The following is a 17,275-nucleotide window of genomic DNA, read 5'->3' as shown; positions in this document are numbered from 1 at the left end:
TCCAGTTTGGGGAGAGGCACCCCACCCTCCCCGGCCCCTCAAGAAGTCTCTGCTCCAAGTCATCTATGTGTACCACTAAGGCAGCGAAAATCAAATTCCTTTTCAAAAATTTCATTGTCACAGACCATTTCAGATGGTGTTTTGTAAGACGGTGCTGCAGTAATAATGCTTAGATTAGACCGTCTCCCGAATTCCTCTGCATATTAGGCCCCGGCAGGAAGCCCTGAGTGTCTGGCCTCTGCTTGCATACTCCTGAGACAGGGGGCTCACCCCTGCCCGGCACCCTCTCCTCCCAACCCATCTCTTCCCCCTGTGCCACACCAAGAACAACAGGGCCATGCCCTTCCAGGGGAGGCTCAGAGATCTGCAAACGGCCTGGTGCCTCGGGCCAGTCTGGGGCAGCAGGGTGGCAGGAGTTGGCCTCACTGCAGCTCCCCTTCCAGTCTGCCCTTCTTATGGGGCACCAGAGGCATGCTGACAGATGGGAGGATGCGGCCTACCTCCTGGGCAGGCCGCTGTGGTCTGCAGCCCCCACCCAGCGATAGTGGGAGGAAACCACAGCGGGAGGGGGGGGGCAGGAGGGGAGGAGAGGAGAGGAGAGGAGAGGCGAGGACAGGCGGCTGCCATGGAGCCCTGGAGCCGAGTCAGGGTGGCCAAATGCCAGATGCTGGTCACCAGCTTCTTCATCTTGGTATCAGGCAGGCAGGGTGGGAGCCGGGTGGCAGGGGCACGTTACCGGGCCTCCAGTCCTGTGGTCCCCCCAGCCCACAGCAGCCTTGCGGTCTCCGTACTGCCCTGGGGACATGAGCCTGGGGCCCTTGGTGGTGGACTACTGGCAGGGCGACTGTTCGGGCAGGATGCCTCCGTGGGCAGTGTCTGTCCTCTGCCAGGCAGGGCAGGGCCTGCAGGAGGCCTGAGGACCTTGGGTGGCTGGTGAATTGGAGTTGGAGGGCACACTGTCCCAGGTCAGGGAAGACACTGGCTTCCTTTGAGGGTCGGGGTGTGGCCGGGGCAGCTGCTAGGGGCTGGGGGGCCCATTCCCCACTCTGCAGACAGAATGACCCCGGGCTGCAGGTCCTTGGAGAAGCTGGACAATGAGTGTCTGCGGTGGGGGGTCTGTGTGTGTGTGTGTGTGTGTGTGTGTGTGTGTGGCGGGGGTCTGTGTGTGGTGGAATATCTGAGTTTGTGGTGTGTGTGTGTGTGTGAGGTGGCAGGTGTGAGTGTGTGTGGTGGGGTGTCTGGAGCAAAGACCTCCCTGAGACCACCCCACAGAAACACCCTGAAGGCCCACAGCTGAGAGTCTCATGTGAGAACAGGAAGCTGAAGGAGGGCAGGTCTGGGGGACCCAGGAGCCCTTGGCCCTCTTCTGGGGCCTTGGCCTACGGGTCTGGGTGCAGCCCCACCACGCTCCCCCCCGCCCTTAGCTACTGGGCCTCTCTGTGGCCACCACGGCTGCCCTCACCTACTTTGGGGCCCACTTTGCGGTCATCTACCACGCATCCTCCGAGCGGACCCCTCCTGAGGCCACACACCTTGGGGGTGAGTGAGGCCCAGGGGAGCTGTGGGAGAGGGCCTTCACATGCAGGGCAGCTGGGGCAGTTCCAGACTGGGGTGGGGGCACCCTAGAGGAGCCAGGCTGGGGCAGGCAGGGAAGCCAGGGGTGGAGAGGGCCCCTGGGTCTGGACAACAGTCCGTGTGCCCACTGGGGTCTCCTGCCCTGCCCCGGGAGCCTGCAGACAGCATGGGCATGTCAGATGGCATCTGGCCCAGCCTCTGTGTCCTGGAGGGGGTGCTCCGGCTGCAGGGGACCCTGCCCAGTGAGGCCTTGAGCAGCTCCCAGGGATGGCACCACACCCTCAGGGGCTTGGGCCTCAGACGCCCGTTTTACTGTGAGCCCCAGCCTCCCTGGAGCAGGAAGCCTGGGGACTGGGCTGGACTGATAAGACTAAGGCTCCCACACGGGCCACCTGTCACTAGGGCATATGAAGTCCGTATGTGGCTTCAACGATAGCTCCAGGTGGAGGGCAAGGAGGGCAGGAAGCCAAGGTGGGGGCGGCAGGGCCCCCTCCCTCCCTGGGTCCTTCTGAGCCTTGAGGTGTGTGGCCGATGTGGAGCCCCTGAAGCCCAGAACCCCACAGTCCCCCACCCCCTGCTGACCCTTGGGTTGGATTTCAGATCCAGGCTCTATGCACTCGGCAGCCCGACCCTCCTCCCCTCTCTCCCCACCAGCCTTCTACGTGAGCATCACACTGGCCGGGCTCCTGACTCTGGGGGCCATGCTGAGTGCCACAGCCACTGTGAGGGAGGCCACAGGCCTCATGGCCGCGGTGAGTTTTCTGGGGCCCCAGTCCTGCAGTCACCGGGATGGGATCAAGGGCTGGCAGGGCTGTGAGCCCAGGGAGCCTGCTGCCCCTGTAGTGTCCCCATAAAACACAGGCTCCAAGCTGAGGGCCAGCCAGGACCCCGCCACCCAGGGCCCTACTTCACCCACCAACGTAGGGTCAGTGAAAGGCAGAGGCCTGCCCCCCAGGCCTGGGAGGCCTTCCCAAAGGCCCAGGGAGGCTCCGATTCACCTGGAGGCTCAGGGAACAGGTTCCCATGAATTCATTGCCTTCTGGAGAGGAGAGGGTGGGCAGGGGAACCCCCCCCCCCAGCCCCAGAGGAGGTCTGGGTCCCAGCAGCGTCCCCGATGCAGCCTGCCCCCAGCCTCCTCCTGGGCTCCATATCCTCCGTTCTCTGCAGCTACAGGAGGGGTTCTCCCCTTCCTCCCAAGGTCCCACAGGCCCCTGGACCTCAGCCCACGGCAGTGGCCCCCTGCTCCTCCCACACCTGCTCCCCTACGTGGGTCCATCTTGGTTCCCACCAGCCTGTCCTGACACTCCACCTGCCAGCCCCACCTCCCCAAGGCCCACCTGCCAGCCCCCTGGGCTCAAGCCCTCCTTTCTCCCCTGCTTGGGGGCTGCAGATCACTGGTACCCTGAGCTCTGACCTGAGCCCCAACCCACAGCTTGGCACCTTCCTGCCTGGAGCCTTCTCTGTCTCCATGTGGTGCTCAAGACAGAGTCCAGTCTCCCTGCAGCTCTGAGAGTCCCTCCAAACTCCCTTTCTCCTTCCACCCGCGATACCCCCGCTTTCCTGACTCCAGGCCTCTGCTTCTGCAGACCCCACCCCTGCCCTGTGGGTGGTCCTGGGACAGGCTACCCCTGGGAGCTCGTGCTGTCATCTGTGCTCCCCAGGTGACCCCTGAGACCAACCACTCTGGACTCCCTAAGGGCAGCCTTCTGGGTCCACAGGGCCTGTGGGGTTCTCAGCTCAGCCTGTTTGAGCAAATGTTTGTTGAATGACTTCTGTTTGTAAACGTCTCCAAGGGCAGGAACAGAATCACCTCCTGGAGCTGCAGCCTTGGGCCAGCCAGCCCAGAGTGGGGTCAGGTAGCCCCAGCCCTCACCAGGCCAGCAGGTGCGTGGGCACCGCAGTCGTGGTGTAGACAGTCATTAGTGCTCGGGCCTGTGCAGTCTGACTGCAGTTGGGAGCCCAGGGCCGGTGGGGCAGGGAAGGGAGGCCGCAGTGGGAGCTGATCGAACAGGTGGACTGTCCCCCTAGAGGGGAACCCTAAGATATGGGGCCCGCCGGAGGGGCGCGGGCTGGAACACAAGGCTGCGTGCGGCAGACGGGCCCAGACGTCTAGGCGAGGGTGGCCTGGAGAGACCAGCGCCGGGGCTGCAGCCTCGGCCTCCAGGGGGCGCTGTGGCGCCAGGCTTCCGGCGGCAAAGTCCGGAGGCGGGGCAATGCGAGGCCGCAGGCTCCTGCCCCCAGAGCTCCCGCACAGCCCGTCTCCAGGTCCAGTCCGTTTTCCGCGGCCCATCTGGCCACTAGGGCTTCTCTGCTCTGAGCTGTGGGCCAGGGGTCAGGGAGCATCTGGGGTCGGCTCACGAGCAGGAGGACTGCTGTGTGGGAGCCGCCCGGGGCCCCACGGCTGGACGCTTCCGGCCCCCAGCCCGGACGGTGAGCCCAGCAGGGCCCTAGAGGGCGCTGGGGCACCAGCCCTGTTGAGCCGCGTGCCCGGGGTGCCTGTGTGTGTGTGCATGTGTGTGCGCTGGCTGGCTGTGTGCGTTTGTGTGCATGGGCACAAGTGATGGCCACAGAGCCGGACATCTTTGCCAACGTGACAGGCGCCTGGCTGCTCCCCCCTCTCCGCCCCTTCCTGCCCCCACCTCCCCCGGCTGCTCCCCAACTGGCCTCTAGCACAGGAAATGAACAGGCTTGTGGGCTGAGACGGCAGGGCTGGCAGGCCGGCAGAAGGAAGCCATTCAGATTTATTTACATATCTGTGTTTATTAGAAGGAGAGAGAAAACGGGCCTGGCTGCACCTGTAGCTCTGCACCACGTAGGCCCTGGGGGCCTGGGGGGTCCCCTCCACTGCCCAAGACTCTCTGCTGGGCAGGTAGGCGGGTGGGCTAGCAGGGTGGGAGGCAGGGAATTGATGCTCTCGCTCCTGAGGAATGAAATGGTTTCTGGAAAATGCTGATCCCCTGAGCTGGCTCAGGGCCTCCAGCCTGGGAGGCAGCATTGAGAGATGGCTTCCAGATGGGGAAGGCAGCCATCAGCCAGCCAGGGAAGAGGGAGAAGGAGGGGGGAAGATGGGGGAAAGAGGGGAGGGAAGGAAGATGGGGAGGGAGAGGGAGAGAGGAGGTAACATCTCCAAGTGGGGGGGGAGATGCTGGGGGAGGGGCTCTTTTCCAGAGCCGGGTGGCCTGGTGTGGACTGCTTCTTTGCCCTACATCTGTCTATTCCCATTGGTCACTGACTCTCCAGGTCACCCTGAGCGAGGACCATGGGTCAGGGGTGCCTGGCCACAGCTTGTCCCAGGCTGTGGACAGTCCAAGGCAGATGATGTGTCATGTGAGCCAGTGACACAGGGCATGGGGCAGCAGATTCACAGAGCCAGCGTGGGGACGGGGGACAGACAGCTGCATCAGGCCTCTGGACACCTGGGTTGTGCGGTCAGTGGCCAGGCTGTCCAGAGCTCCAGGAGGCTCCCTAGCCACAGACCCAGATCTGTGGGTCTCCAGCATGAAGATGGCAGGTCTAACTATGGTCTGGGGTGACATCCCCAGGGCAGCATACAGGCCAGGGCTCTTAGTCCAGGGTGACCCTCTGAGGCGGCCCTCAGAAGAGCACTGGGCATGTGTATACTGTGCAGGGGAGGGGTCCCAATACGCATCGGCTTCTGCAAGGTGGACCTCAACAGTGCAGACCCCTGATGGAAAAAAAGAAGGGCACAGTGGCGGTAATAGAGAGACAATCCCTCCGGAGAGCTCCGTCTCCTCCGACACTGGCAGAGTGAGGGGCCGTGGGGACCTTGCAGGGTTGAAGACGGGGAGGAGCCTCCTGCCCTGGTCAGGCCTTGCGGTGTCCCACCTGGCCTTAGCGCCTGCTGGCCACGGCCCTGGGCCCCAGTTTAAGGGCGCTAAGGGCGCCAGCCCAGCCGTAGAGGTGAGGGCTTGAGACCAGAACTAAGGCAGCCGTCCCTGCTCAGAGCCGCACAAGGCCATCCGGCACGAGGGCAGCCAGGGGCCGCACAGACTTTCCTCCTGCCCCGCTGCCTAAAAGGGGAGGCTTCTTTCCCCAGGCCCAAGTCGCAGGGTGAGGGGAGGCTCTGCCCAGCACTCCCGGGGTCAGCCCTCCTGGAAGCCCCATGGGCAGGGGTCCGAATCATTCCAGGGTCTGCCTCCCTCCCTGGGGCAAGGGACAGAAACCAGTGTACCAGCTGCCTAAGGCCCCCCCTGGGTGTAGGGGGAGCTGAGCTCGGGGCTTGCTGTGGATGGAGTGACCCCTCTGCCCTCAGGGCTTCCTGTGCTTCGCCCTGGTGTTCTGCGTCCTGGTGCAAGTGGCCTTCTGGAGATTCCACAACCCCACCCAGGTGAGGGCTCTGCCCTGCCCCCATGGCGCCTGGGGAGGGGTCTGTGCTTCTGCCCTCTCTGGGGCTTGGGGGCAGCAGCTCCCCAGGGAATGAGGAGGTCTGGAGGGGGCCAGAGCAGGTCTGGGATGCCCCCCACTAAGGCCCCTCGGCCCTGCCCTCCTGATCTCTGAGGATGGCCTCTGGGAGTGGGGGTGGGGAGCAGGGGCAGAATTACATGATTGATTAGAGGGGTCAGAGTTCCAGAAAATACACTGAAAGGGATGCCCTCCTGGCTGGGTCAGCCACTGAGGGCCCGGAGGACGACTGGACAGGGCCTCCAGGACTCATCCACGGAAGACAGGCTCCCTTCAGTCCTGGAGGGGCACCTACCCGTTCCGTTCCCAATGTGGGCTCTTGCCCAGGGCCTGCCATACTGGTGGGGTTCAGCTGTTGTTGCCCGTGGCCATGGTGGGGGTAGGTCGTAGTGGGAGGGGGCTCCTTTGTCCATCTGTCCGTCCATTCAGCTAACCTTCTCTGGGGGCTTTTTCAGCAGGGCCTCAGGGAGGCTCAGGGTGTGGGAGGGCTCCCATCCCATCCCAGAGGGATGGAGGGAGGCCTCAGTGGTCACACAGAGCCACAACCCCAGCTCAAAGCCTGTAGGCTGTGGGTCTTCAGTGGGCCCTATACAGTGGGCGCTGACCCAGGTGAGCGGGGTGCGACCACAGCTTCAGGGAAGCCCCCCGGGAGCCAGGGCTTTGGCAGCCTGGCCCTCCAGAAATATCTGAATTCAGGGCCCTGAGGCGGGCCTGAGAGCCTGTCTGGGAAGTGGGGCTGCCTAGCTCCTGTGGGGAGCACCCCTTCCCAGACCAGGGGCAGAGGCTGAGGCCAAGGCCAGGCCCCTGCCCAGTCTGGGCAGAGGAAATGGCCGCCCAAGTGGCTTGGAAAGAGGGGCTGTGAGTCCCCAAGGGCCAGAGGAAATGCCTTTTTTTCTAATCTCGCCAGCCCCAGCGCCAGGCCACTCTGGACCCTTTGTTCAGGGTGGGGCCATCCAGATTGCCGGGCTGGGGAGAGGGGTGCCAGGAGGGTTCACAGTTGGCCAGGGAGGGGACACTGGTAGCTCTCGTCAACCAGGCTGGGCACAGAGCAAGGCTGGACAGTGCCAACACCCCGCACAGCGCCTGCGGCCCAGCCACCTCAGGCTGTCTGCTCTCCCTGGTCAGCGGGCCTGCGGGCAGCCCCCAGGTGGGATGTATTCCCAGAGGGGCTTCTGACTCCTGGGGAAGCATGTCTGCCACCCAGCCTCGTCCCAGACCTCAGGCCCACCCCTGGCCATGGAGACCCCTGGTCCCCAGCCGCAGACAAGGCCCAGATGGCACAACTCAGGCCGACTTCCCCAGTGAGCCCAGTCTCTATGGCAGACTGAGAAGCTGCTAGGCTGGCAGGAGGGGCCGCAGAGAGGGACAGGGGAGCCCAGCTCCTCAGGTCCTGTCTGCCCTGAGTGTCTGCAGCCCTGAGCCCCCCCTTCTCCTCTCCTGGGACCTCGGTTTCTCCATGTGCTGTAAGGACCAGCCCGGTCTGGCTAGAAGTGCTCATTCGTTTCTGGGTAGAGCACCGGGGCAGATGACAGGTGATTTCTCCCTGTGTATCAGGGGTCCTGGTGGCCCCGGCCCCTGTGCATTCGGGCCAGCGCCAGGTGATGGTCATGCCAGCTGCAGGGCCCGCAAACAGCAGCTGGGTCAGAAGAGCAGCGGGGCCAAGCCTGCACTGCGGGCTTTTAGGTGTGTGATTGCCCTCTCTGCTCCCCGCTTTCCTCGCCCTCAGAAGTGGGCCGAGCTTCTCCCATGAACGTCCCTTGGAGTTTAGGAGGCTGGGTCTCCAGGCTAAAGGGGGGCCCCAAGCTTCCCACCACCATCGTGGGTCACCCACCTGTGACGAGATTAGAAAAAAAGGCATTTCCTCTGGCCAGAGGCTTTGGAGTGGGTCAGAACCCCTACAAGGCAGCCTCGGCTCTGGGTGGGGCTGTGTTTCCGGCTCACATTCCCATCTGCTGAGAGCAGGTCTGGCCCATTCGGGTCTGGGCTGAAGCATGGGTGGTCCCCATCAAGACAGCTGCCAGGGTGCTCTGGGGCCCCTGGGCCCAGCTCTCCTGGGGCACCTTCAACCTACCCTCTCCTCTCTGCAGCTCTGTGGTTACAGCTCTGAGACCACGATCTGTGGTTCTGTAGGGGTGGGGCCGTGCAGGGGCCTCCCAGGCCATGATCCAGCTGGGGCTGCCAGCCCAGGGAGGGGGCACAAGGCTGACAGCTCCCCGCTGAGCATCCTCGCCGTCCCAGCCTGGGACGTCCCTGCCTGATCTGGGGGAGGGGGATGCTGGGGCATCCCCCTGAGCCCTCTGTCTGGGGGATCTCCCCACCGTCCAGTGTGGTGTAGGCCCAGGTGGGCCCAGTGGTGGCCTGGGTGAGGGGCCCCTGGCTTTGAAGTCTGGGGTCAGCCCCTCTGCCCTGTGCCCTTAGGTGATGAGCTTGCCTTCCTGGGCCTCAGTGTCCTTGTCTGTGAAGGGGCACGGAGCCAGGGGGCCGAGGGGCCTGCTGCAGGGCAGGAGGGAGGATGCACACAAAAGGCTCAGTGGGACCCACCTGCACCCACTGAGCCTAAGTGGGAACTTCATCTCGTGGGACTATGGAGAGCTGTCCTGGGCTTGTGGGGGTCAGTGTTGGTACCAGGACTGTGGCCCTAAGCAGCAGGGCAGGCCCAACCTTCCACCCTGTGGCCCCTACCAGGGACCATGGACAGGAGCTCAGCCTTGGGACCACTCCGGGCCAAACAGGTCCCAGCCCCGGGTGCCTTTGTTCCAGAGGGCCTGCTGACAGCCCAAAGGGCCGGACTCTCTGTTCCGGCCAAGCTAAAGATAAGGGTCTGAAGCCTGCCAGACCCGTTCACCCCATTCCCCTGTGCCTTCCCCACGGGTCCCCCTAAAATGTCCTGGAACACAGGATCAAGATGCTCTGGTCTAGGCCAACCCCATGGATGGGGATGCCAAGGCCCGAGGAGGAGGAGGGGTGGAGGGGCATGCTCTCCCCTCATCTGGGGCCAGCCGCACAGCCAACCAGGGCTTGAGGGAGCAACGGGCCGGGGTTTTCCAGCTGACACAGGCCTGCAAAACTGGCAGGGCTGGCGGGGATGTGGAGACCGTGGCGTGCAATGAATACAGAGCCAAGGGCTATTAATTACGCTCCGCCGCAGCCTGAGCCACTGGGCCACAGCTCCCCTGGTCCCCACGGGGTCCTGCCTCCAGGAAATGAATTGCCAGGCTCTGCTTAATAATTCATGCACGGCTTAAGTACAGCAGTGCCAGGAGAAACCTTAGAAACCCAGTGCTCACAGCTCCCGGGGCTCCGGCCCCACCCATGGAGGCCACGCCCGTCCCTGGCTCTCCAGCTCCTACCTCGTGAGCTCAGGCAGCTCTGGCCTTTGGGTCCATGGGGCTGGTGGACACGCCGCCGGCGGCGCCCCGAGGGCCACCCTGGTCCCCCCAGAGCCCACCCAGCCAGCTTGCTGGAGCTGTCCCCACCCAGGCAGAGTCAGCAGACAGTGGGGGTGGGGCAGCCCAGAGAACCACTAAGCCTGAGCACCGGCCTCGGGGTCCTATATGTGTGATGGGGGCAGAGGGGGCAGCACCACCTAGCCCAGGCCTGCAAGGGAGGATAGCCCGGCCCCCACTGCCAGGCCAGGGGTCTTGGGCAGGGCATGTGGTTTCTCCGGGTCGGCTGCCGGGAGGGATGCTTCAGCTCAGCCCCAGGGCCTGTGGCTCCTCTGGCCAGAGTTACAATAATGACAGCATACTGGGGGGCCCCCACTGACCCCAGGCTGGCTCCGCCAGGGCCCCAGGCTCATCAGGACCTCCTCCCATGAGGACATAGTGGCCTGGAAGGTCTTGACCCCCATTTCACCCTAGAGGAAACTGAAGCTATGAGAGGGACCCTGGCCAGGCCCTCCAGCAGCGGTGGCCAGCCTGGCACCTGTCCCCTAGTCTGGGGCACTGCCCATCTCCCAGGGGTTGGGGAGGACACAGGCCAACCCAGTTTGAGATGACTGGGAGGGTGCAGGCTCAATGGAGAGGGTTCATTAGCATGGGAAGTGGGGAATCAAAGCCCCTCTCCTTCCCGTGGGGCACAAGGACTTTAGGCCCGCCTGTCCCACACACAGTCCAAGTCTGTGGATCCGCAGTGACCAGCCTCCTAGGGACCCGGGCTCTGCTCTGGGGGAGCTCTGCCTGGCGGGAGGAGGAGGGGACCCTTTGGACATCCCCCAGCACTCAGGGAGCTTTGCAGGGCAGAGGGGCTTCCCCAGCACAGGGGCCTTCCCACGATGTTCTCGGCAGATGGAGGATGCCGTGCTGGACGTCTATGACCTGGTGTATGACCAGGCGGTGAGGAGCTCGCCCGGCGTCAGGCAGCAAGAGCTGGCGGCCATCCAGGACACGGTGAGCATGGGGGGCAGCCGCCCCCACTGGGTGTTCTGGGCTGGTCAGCCCCCCCGAACGAACTGTGATCCAGAAAATGGTACAGGTGGCCCCCCAGGGTGAGCTGGCACTGAACAAGGGGTGGCCCCTCGGGGGGGAGGGGTACAAGGAGCCTCTGTCCTCCCTCTGCCTTGGGCAGGGCCAGCTACCGAATGTGTGGGACCCAGAGCAAAAAGGGTCCGGATCTTAAGGTGGTACGCCGGTGCAGCGTGAGGCAGAGCCAGTGGCTGTGGGCCACAGCCTGGAGGCCAGCCCGGTCCTGGCAGTGTGCAGTCCGCCGGGCGGGGGGTCCCAGCCCCCTTGATGGGAAAGCCCCCTAGGCAGGGCGGGGAGGGCCAGGTGTTCCCGACAGACAGCTGCAGTTCCCCCAGCCCCGCTCCTGGCCTCTTGGGGCCCCCCTCTGCTGGACTCTGCCTAGTCATTTGGCCCCTTGGTGCCTCGGTTTCCCCATCTGTCAGACAGGGATCCCAGAGTTTCCAGGGCAAACCGTGGCTTCCCTGGCATCCTTACAGTTCCTGTGCTGTGGGAAGCCTGCCCCCTCCAGCCTCCCCGGGAACACGGTGGACACCCTGTGCCAAGGAGAGGTGGCCGAGAGACAGGTGAGGAGGGGCCCGCCCCTGCCCAGACCCGGACTCCGCCAGCGCCGGGACCTGCCCACTGCAGGGCTACTGATGTGGAGGCAGTGGGGAGGGCTGGATGCAGGCCCCAGACTCCCTCACTCCCTTCCTGCAGCCCCAACCTGGGGGTTTCCTGAGGCCAGGCCGGAGCCAGGAACTGAGACCGCGCCCTGGGAAGCCTCTAGAAGCCAGGGGGCAGGTGGACGGCAGCCATGTGGAGAGGCTCCCTCACCCGGAAGGGCATTCCACAGAGGAGTCAGGGCCAGCGTCTGGCAGTGAGGGCTTCAGTAACTGTGACACAGAGTCAGGGAAGCGCCTTCAACCCTGAGGCCTGCGGGGGACTCGGCACCCCTCCTGCTGGCCCCCATCCCTCCCCTCGTCCCCCACCCTGCCGCCCAGCAACCGGCCCTTGCTGTCCAGGAAACAAACCCAGCCCCTCTCTCTGCAAGAGGCTCCTGGCCTCCCTCCAAGGAGCAGACAGGAGGGTGCAAATGGCTCCCTGCCCAGCAAGGGATGGAGCTGACAGGACGCCATCACCTTGGGCCCCAGGACACCAGTGTGCGGGGAGGAGTGAGGGCAAGGGAGGGCCCAGCTTGCCCAGAGAGAGGCCTAGGTCCTCCGTCTGCCAGGCAGGGGTGCAGTCTGCTTTGTGCACCTTCCGCCATGGCAAGGGCCCTCTGTAAAGGCCTTCCCACGAGCCCGAGGGGAGGCTGGTGGAGGCAGGGATGGTGTCCTGCATCCTGGTCTGTCCCAGGGGCTGCCTTCCAACAGGAAGTGTGACCACGTGGGGAGCAGGGTGTGTTTTCCCACGGAGCACCCAGGCCAGGCTGCAGGGGTGTGGCCCCAGGCTCTTGTGTTTGGGGCCATTTCCTGGCTGGGACAGACCTGAGCACCAGCTGTCCCCAGGAGCCAAAGGTCCCGACCTCTAGGGCAGCCGGAGTCTGTGCCATGGCCTGGGCGTGAGCAGGGCTCGACTCCAGGCAGGTCTAGAGGTCCAAGCATTAGCAGGAAGGCCGGAGGACCCAGACCTGGGGCATGAATGCATGGACGATGGACTAATGGACTCCAAGCCAGCCTCCTCTCCCTCCCTATCCAGGCCTTCAGAACAGCACCCGCATGTCGTGCTGTGTTTCCCAGCCTGCTCCCAAATGGCAGCATCCTTCCCCAAAAACAAATGCCACAGTCTGGGTGGCTCAGAGATGGGACATCACCTCCCTTTTCCTAGAGAGACAGCCAGGGTGGGTACCATGCTCTGGGGAGGCACTGGACGCCTGGGTGGCCCAGGATGCTGGCGCAGACCAGAGCCCCCGCACCCCTCCTCGTCTGCAGCTGTTTCTCTGCCCTCCTCTCCCTGAGGCACTGTGCCGGGCCCTGTGGGTGCTGGGGGTGGGCCCCAGAGGGACTGACACCTGGCCTGCCCGGGGAGCCAGGCCTGTGACCCAGCACAGGCAGCGCAGGGGAAGCCGAGGAAGGGAGGTAGCCGGTCCCTTGGCCCCTGGAGGCAGCTCCATCAGGCCTGTTTTCCCCTGGTGGCAACGCCTTTCCCCAGTGCTCGGGTGGGGGCTGTCCCTGGGCCATGCCTGGTGCCCTCTGCCTAGGACTGCCTGCAGAGCATCAGGAGCCTCCTGAGGACCCACGGGAGCATCACCTCCACCCTGACCGGCCTTGGCCTGGCCTCCACGGTAGCCTCTCACCCTCCCTCCCTGCCCACCCATCCCTGCTCTCCACCGCGGCCCCCCACCTCAGAAGGAAGGGCAGGGCTAGGCAGCCCAGGCCTGTGTCTCTGGTCTGGGGGAACACCAGGCTCCCCACACACGGGAGCCAGGGAGGAGCAGGCCCTGAACCCAGGGAGGCAGCTGGGGGATGACAGTGCCTAACACAGATGGCTGGGGACCCTCTGGAGCCCCGTAACTTCCTTGGGAGGCGGCACGCCCCTTTCCTGGAGCTGCAGATGCTGATGGCCCCTTCCCCAGGTGTATGCGATGCTGCTCAGCTCCTTTCTCTGGTTCGCCATCCGCTCGGGCTGCAGTTTGGACCGCAGAGGCACATACACCCTGAGCCCACGGTAGGCCCCCCTTGGTCCCATGGGGCTCGGCCTCATCCCTTCCCACCCCCAGCCGTTGCTCAGCCCCGTCACTGGCCCCTCTGCCCCTCAGAGCCCATGACTGCCAGCCGCAGGAGCCCAGTGTGTTCAGACGCTGCCAGGCAGGGCCCGCTCCTCATCACCCTGTGGAATCAGACGTGCCTCACCGCAGTCTGGGTTCAAGCAGACGCCCGGGTGGCCCTCGGCTGCTGCAGGACAGCAGACACTCTGTTTCAGCCACCCGCCCACCCTCAGAGGCCAAGTTGGCCGGTACACTCCCGAGGATGGTGTGAGCTCTTCTCTGCATTGGGGTGGGACAGGTATGAAGACCCCACGGGAGGCAGGCTCCCGCCCAGCAGAGGGGTTCAGGATCCCTCCAAGCCTGCGTGGGAACTGGCGGGGAAGTGAGTCAGGAGAGAGAAGCCAGAGGGCAGGCTGGGCTGGGCTCTGCTGAGCCCCAGGTGGGCTGCTGGGCTCCCCTCACGGCAGGCTGGGGGTGGGGGTTCACCCCAGGCTGTCAGCAGAATCCAGTTGCTGTGGTTAGGACTGAACCCCCCACCCCGAGGGCCGGCTGTCAGCTCCCTGAGACCACCTGCATTTCTTCCCATGCGTGCCCCCACCCTGCAGTCGACAGGGGGCACATGGCATCTTCCCAGTGTTCCAGCTTTTTCTCTGACGTCCCCTCCCGCTGCCCAGAGGACGCTGCCTTCAGAGGCTCACGTGGCCAGTGGCGGCCCGGGACCTCCCCGTCTTAGGGCAAGTCTTCCTGCGCTTGCAGTGATGTTCTGTTCAGGGGGTTCAGGGACTAAGGGAGGACCCTGGGCATGCATTTTAGAGACTCTGCCACAGCTCCTCCTGCTGGATAGCAAACCCTCTCTGATGACCTTGCTAACTGCCCCTGAGGGTTTGCATCCTTTGGTCAAAATCCAAAGTCCTGGGTGGAGCAACGACTGACCCGGCACAGCTGATGGGAGAGGGGAGTGTGGGGGCCCTTTTCCCTTCCATTGAGCCACCCCCACCAAGACCAGCAAAGGCGGTGGTCCTCCAAAATAAGACGACTGTGTGACAGGCAGCCCCAAAAATAGCGGAGCAGAGACCCTGCCTGCCCACCCCATCACACACACTTCTCACACTCAGACTTCCGGGGTGCCCCCACCTAATACAGAACAAACAGCTCTCCTGCTGAAGGTCCTCATTCCTAGAGGGAGACACCCCAGCGTCTCATGGGCCCACCGAGGGGGACCATCCAGGTTTCTGGGGATGTCCACCCTCCCCTGGCAGTAACTATTCCACAGCTTACAAAGCGAACTGTAAAGGCCAGCAATGTGTCCTGTGCACAGCGATGGTGGAAAGAAAAGGAAATTTTGTTCATTTCTGCAAAAGTGTGTAGATGTGGTGACAAAAGACATTTCACCTGAAGCTATGGGCTCTTCCTTCCACTGTCAAGGGGCCGTGACCCATATTCACCGCTTGCCCCCTCCGCGGCCAGTCCCTGTTCTGTCCACTGCTCCAAGCCCTCTTCCTGGCAGGTGACCCCACACTTCATTTCCGAGGCTGCTGAGGAGCACAGGTCCTCACCCTTGCTGCTGTGGTCTCCCGCCAACCTTCATTACCAGACGTGGCAGGAGGAGGAAAGGCCTAGGGAAGCCCTATCCCTGCCACACCCCTATCTCCTGGATGGGACCACCCTGCCATCACCATGGCCCCCATAGCCTCAACCCGTGGCATGGGTGCCCCAGTGGGCCAGGCGGCACCCACCGCTTTCAACTCAAGGACATTAAAATTTTGTTCTCTGGCCAAAGCACAAAGCATTCCCTTTTTGGAGACTACTCTCCAAACCAGGAGTGTGGAGGACTGACAGGGCTGAGAGGCAAACCTTTGTGAAGGGCTCCTGAGCTCTGATCACCACAGTGCTGCCTCCCTCCCACCCTGAGGCACCCTGATTTGGGGGAAGTGGCATGGCTGACAAGCTAGAAGCCATATTCTGTGGGACACCACTACAGTCTCGTACCACTGTTTCCAGCCGGAGTCCTACATGGCGTCCAAGAAGGCCAGGCCACCATGCTGCAGGGTACCCCCTGGTCCAGTGGACTTGGTACGGCGGGCAGCCCTCCCACGTCAGTGGGCCCCACCCGATCCGCTGAGGGCCCGAGGAGAGCATAAGGCAGGGGAAGGGGGAACTCGGCCATTTCCAGCCTCACCCCTTGAGCGGGGACACCTCAGCTCACCTTCTCCGGCCTCAGACTGGGACTCACACCCCCGGTCCTCCTGGTCTCCAGCCTGCAGTGCCGTCGTGGGGCTTCTGGCCTCCATGACCGCAGAAGCCGGGTCCTCAGGATAAGCCTCCTTTCACAGAGAGGCAGGTAAATAGATGATGGATGGATGGATGGATGGATGGATGGATGGATGGATGGATGGATGGATGGAGATGGATGGATGGATGGATGGATGGACGGACAGACAGACAGATGGATGGAGATGATAGACACTTACCCTACTGGCTCTGTTTCCCTGGAGAACCCTAGTGAATACAGGGTCCGAAGTCAGGGCACCTGCTCCCAGGGCGCAGGCTGGTCTCCTGTGAAGCAAGGTGCCACTGTGCAGTGCAGAGCCGGCTGCCCCTGCGCCAGGCCAGGCTCCTGGCTGTAGGGATGTTGGGTGAGCCTCGGCAGCTGGGCTGTGGTGGCCGCCCTCCTCCCCCATGTCTGCTTTGCACAGGCCAGTGGCAGCTTGGGAGGGGGTGGGGAAGAGGCTGCTTGTCTACCACAGGGTTCCAAGAACCTTACAAGGGTCCAGACACCCAACCTCACTGGGCAGTGGAGAGCCACCTGGTTACCTGGCCCAGTGGACAAATGACACCCACCTCAGGATGGGCAATTCAGGGCACCTGATGCTGCAGGGACAAGGGTCAGTCTCTACCTGAGCCCAGCGAGAAGCCAAATGCTGAGTCTCAAAGAGAGGAGAGGTCCCAGCTGGAAAGGGCACAGCTGAGCCCCACGCATGGGACCGACACTGAGATTCTGCCATAGCTCCCTCGGCACCCAGTCTTCCAAGACAGGTAGGATGGTGGGGAGCCCAGGTCACAATGGCCAAGCGGTGGGGCCTGTCTGCAGCGAGGCCTGGAGGCAGGGGCACCTTTGCTTACACTGCATCCCTGTCAAGGCTGCACCCCCTTGGGCCACCTGGATATAGGTAGGAGAGAAGCAGACACCCAAAGGCAGCCCATGCTTCCTTCACATGGCATTGTACAGGTGACCAAAATGCACCCATCCTCCGCCAGGGAGGGGATATGCCCATGTCCGTCACACTGCAGAGCACGAGCCGATAGCTTCACGGGGCTTCCTGCTCACTGTCTGCCATGTGTGGTTTTTACCAAAGCAGCCCACCTCTTCCTCATTCTCGGCTTCCATCACCAGCACATCCTGTGGGATGGACAAGGGGCCAGGGTCCCTGTGGACTCGGTAATGGCTGAGAGCCACAATGCTTATGCGTTCCCCACGCCACACTGCTGTCCCTCCCAGGGAGCAGCAAACTGCATGCTGGGATGGGCTAAAAGCGGGCATTCCCTGGCACACTGCCTCTTGCCAGGTGCCAATGCATGTACCGATCATTTTCTCCAGTGAAGAGTATCTGAGACTATGGCTGTGACTCTGTCACCTCCCCACACCCACCAGAAATCAAGATCCCCTTTGAATGGACACAGCTCACAGGCTGAACACCTGATCCCCGGGCACCTCCAGGGAGGGACTGCCGAGTCACAGGCACGTACACGCCCGCCCTCACCGGAGAGCACCAGGGTGTGTCCCCAGTGCTTGCTCTCCTCGGTAGCTTCACCAGCAGTCTGGCTGTGACATATCTTGTCCACAAATTTAAGCCTGTCACCAATCTGGAAGGTGTGAAATGGTATCACATTATATAATGTCCACCCCTGGCTTATTAACCAGGTTTTCATATGTTCACTGGCCATTTCTGTTTCCTGTTCTGCGAAATGCCTTTTGTATCTTTTACCCATTTTTATATTGGATCTTATGTCTCTTACTGATTTATGGGAAGGTTTTCATCTACCACTGGGTAGAAATCATCATTGCCTCTCTGTGTGGCAGATGTTGTCTCCTAACTTTGGCTTGACTTTCTCTTTCTTTATAGTGACT

At 63.0% G+C, this 17,275-nt stretch overlaps 1 protein-coding gene across 4 annotated transcripts; it reads left to right on the top strand.

Moving 5' to 3' along the window:
- Nucleotides 1-601: 601 nt before the first annotated feature.
- On the top strand, nucleotides 602-17,174 carry TSPAN32 (tetraspanin 32). 4 transcript variants are annotated; one of them, XM_036875949.2, is made up of 10 exons: nucleotides 602-691; nucleotides 1,425-1,539; nucleotides 2,230-2,327; nucleotides 5,849-5,923; nucleotides 10,284-10,385; nucleotides 10,937-11,023; nucleotides 12,640-12,723; nucleotides 13,015-13,106; nucleotides 13,198-13,394; nucleotides 13,690-17,174. In XM_036875949.2, the coding sequence occupies exons 1-10, from the start codon at nucleotides 626-628 to the stop codon at nucleotides 14,076-14,078; spliced, it is 1,305 nt and encodes a 434-aa protein (XP_036731844.2). In that variant the 5' UTR covers nucleotides 602-625; the 3' UTR covers nucleotides 14,079-17,174. The 4 variants fall into 4 exon arrangements, with proteins under 4 accessions (XP_036731844.2, XP_036731847.2, XP_057362716.1 ...); XM_057506733.1 differs by having other exon boundaries at nucleotides 604-965; XM_057506732.1 differs by having other exon boundaries at nucleotides 614-670.
- The last annotated feature ends 101 nt before the right edge of the window (nucleotides 17,175-17,275 follow it).

The sequence above is a fragment of the Manis pentadactyla genome, chromosome 9, assembly GCF_030020395.1.
Source record: "Manis pentadactyla isolate mManPen7 chromosome 9, mManPen7.hap1, whole genome shotgun sequence".
Classification (NCBI taxonomy): Eukaryota; Metazoa; Chordata; class Mammalia; order Pholidota; family Manidae; genus Manis; species Manis pentadactyla.
Note: the sequence above shows the minus strand (reverse complement) of the source record. Positions and strands in the feature narration are given on the sequence as shown.

Bases quoted from the DNA above. Each gene is read 5' to 3' on its own strand.
- TSPAN32 (XM_036875949.2), top strand. From the start codon at position 626: ATGGAGCCCTGGAGCCGAGTCAGGGTGGCCAAATGCCAGATGCTGGTC. The intron at 2,328-5,848 runs GTGAGTTTTCTG...CTCTGCCCTCAG, and splicing joins CCACAGGCCTCATGGCCGCG to GGCTTCCTGTGCTTCGCCCT. The intron at 13,107-13,197 runs GTAGGCCCCCCT...TCTGCCCCTCAG, and splicing joins ACATACACCCTGAGCCCACG to AGCCCATGACTGCCAGCCGC.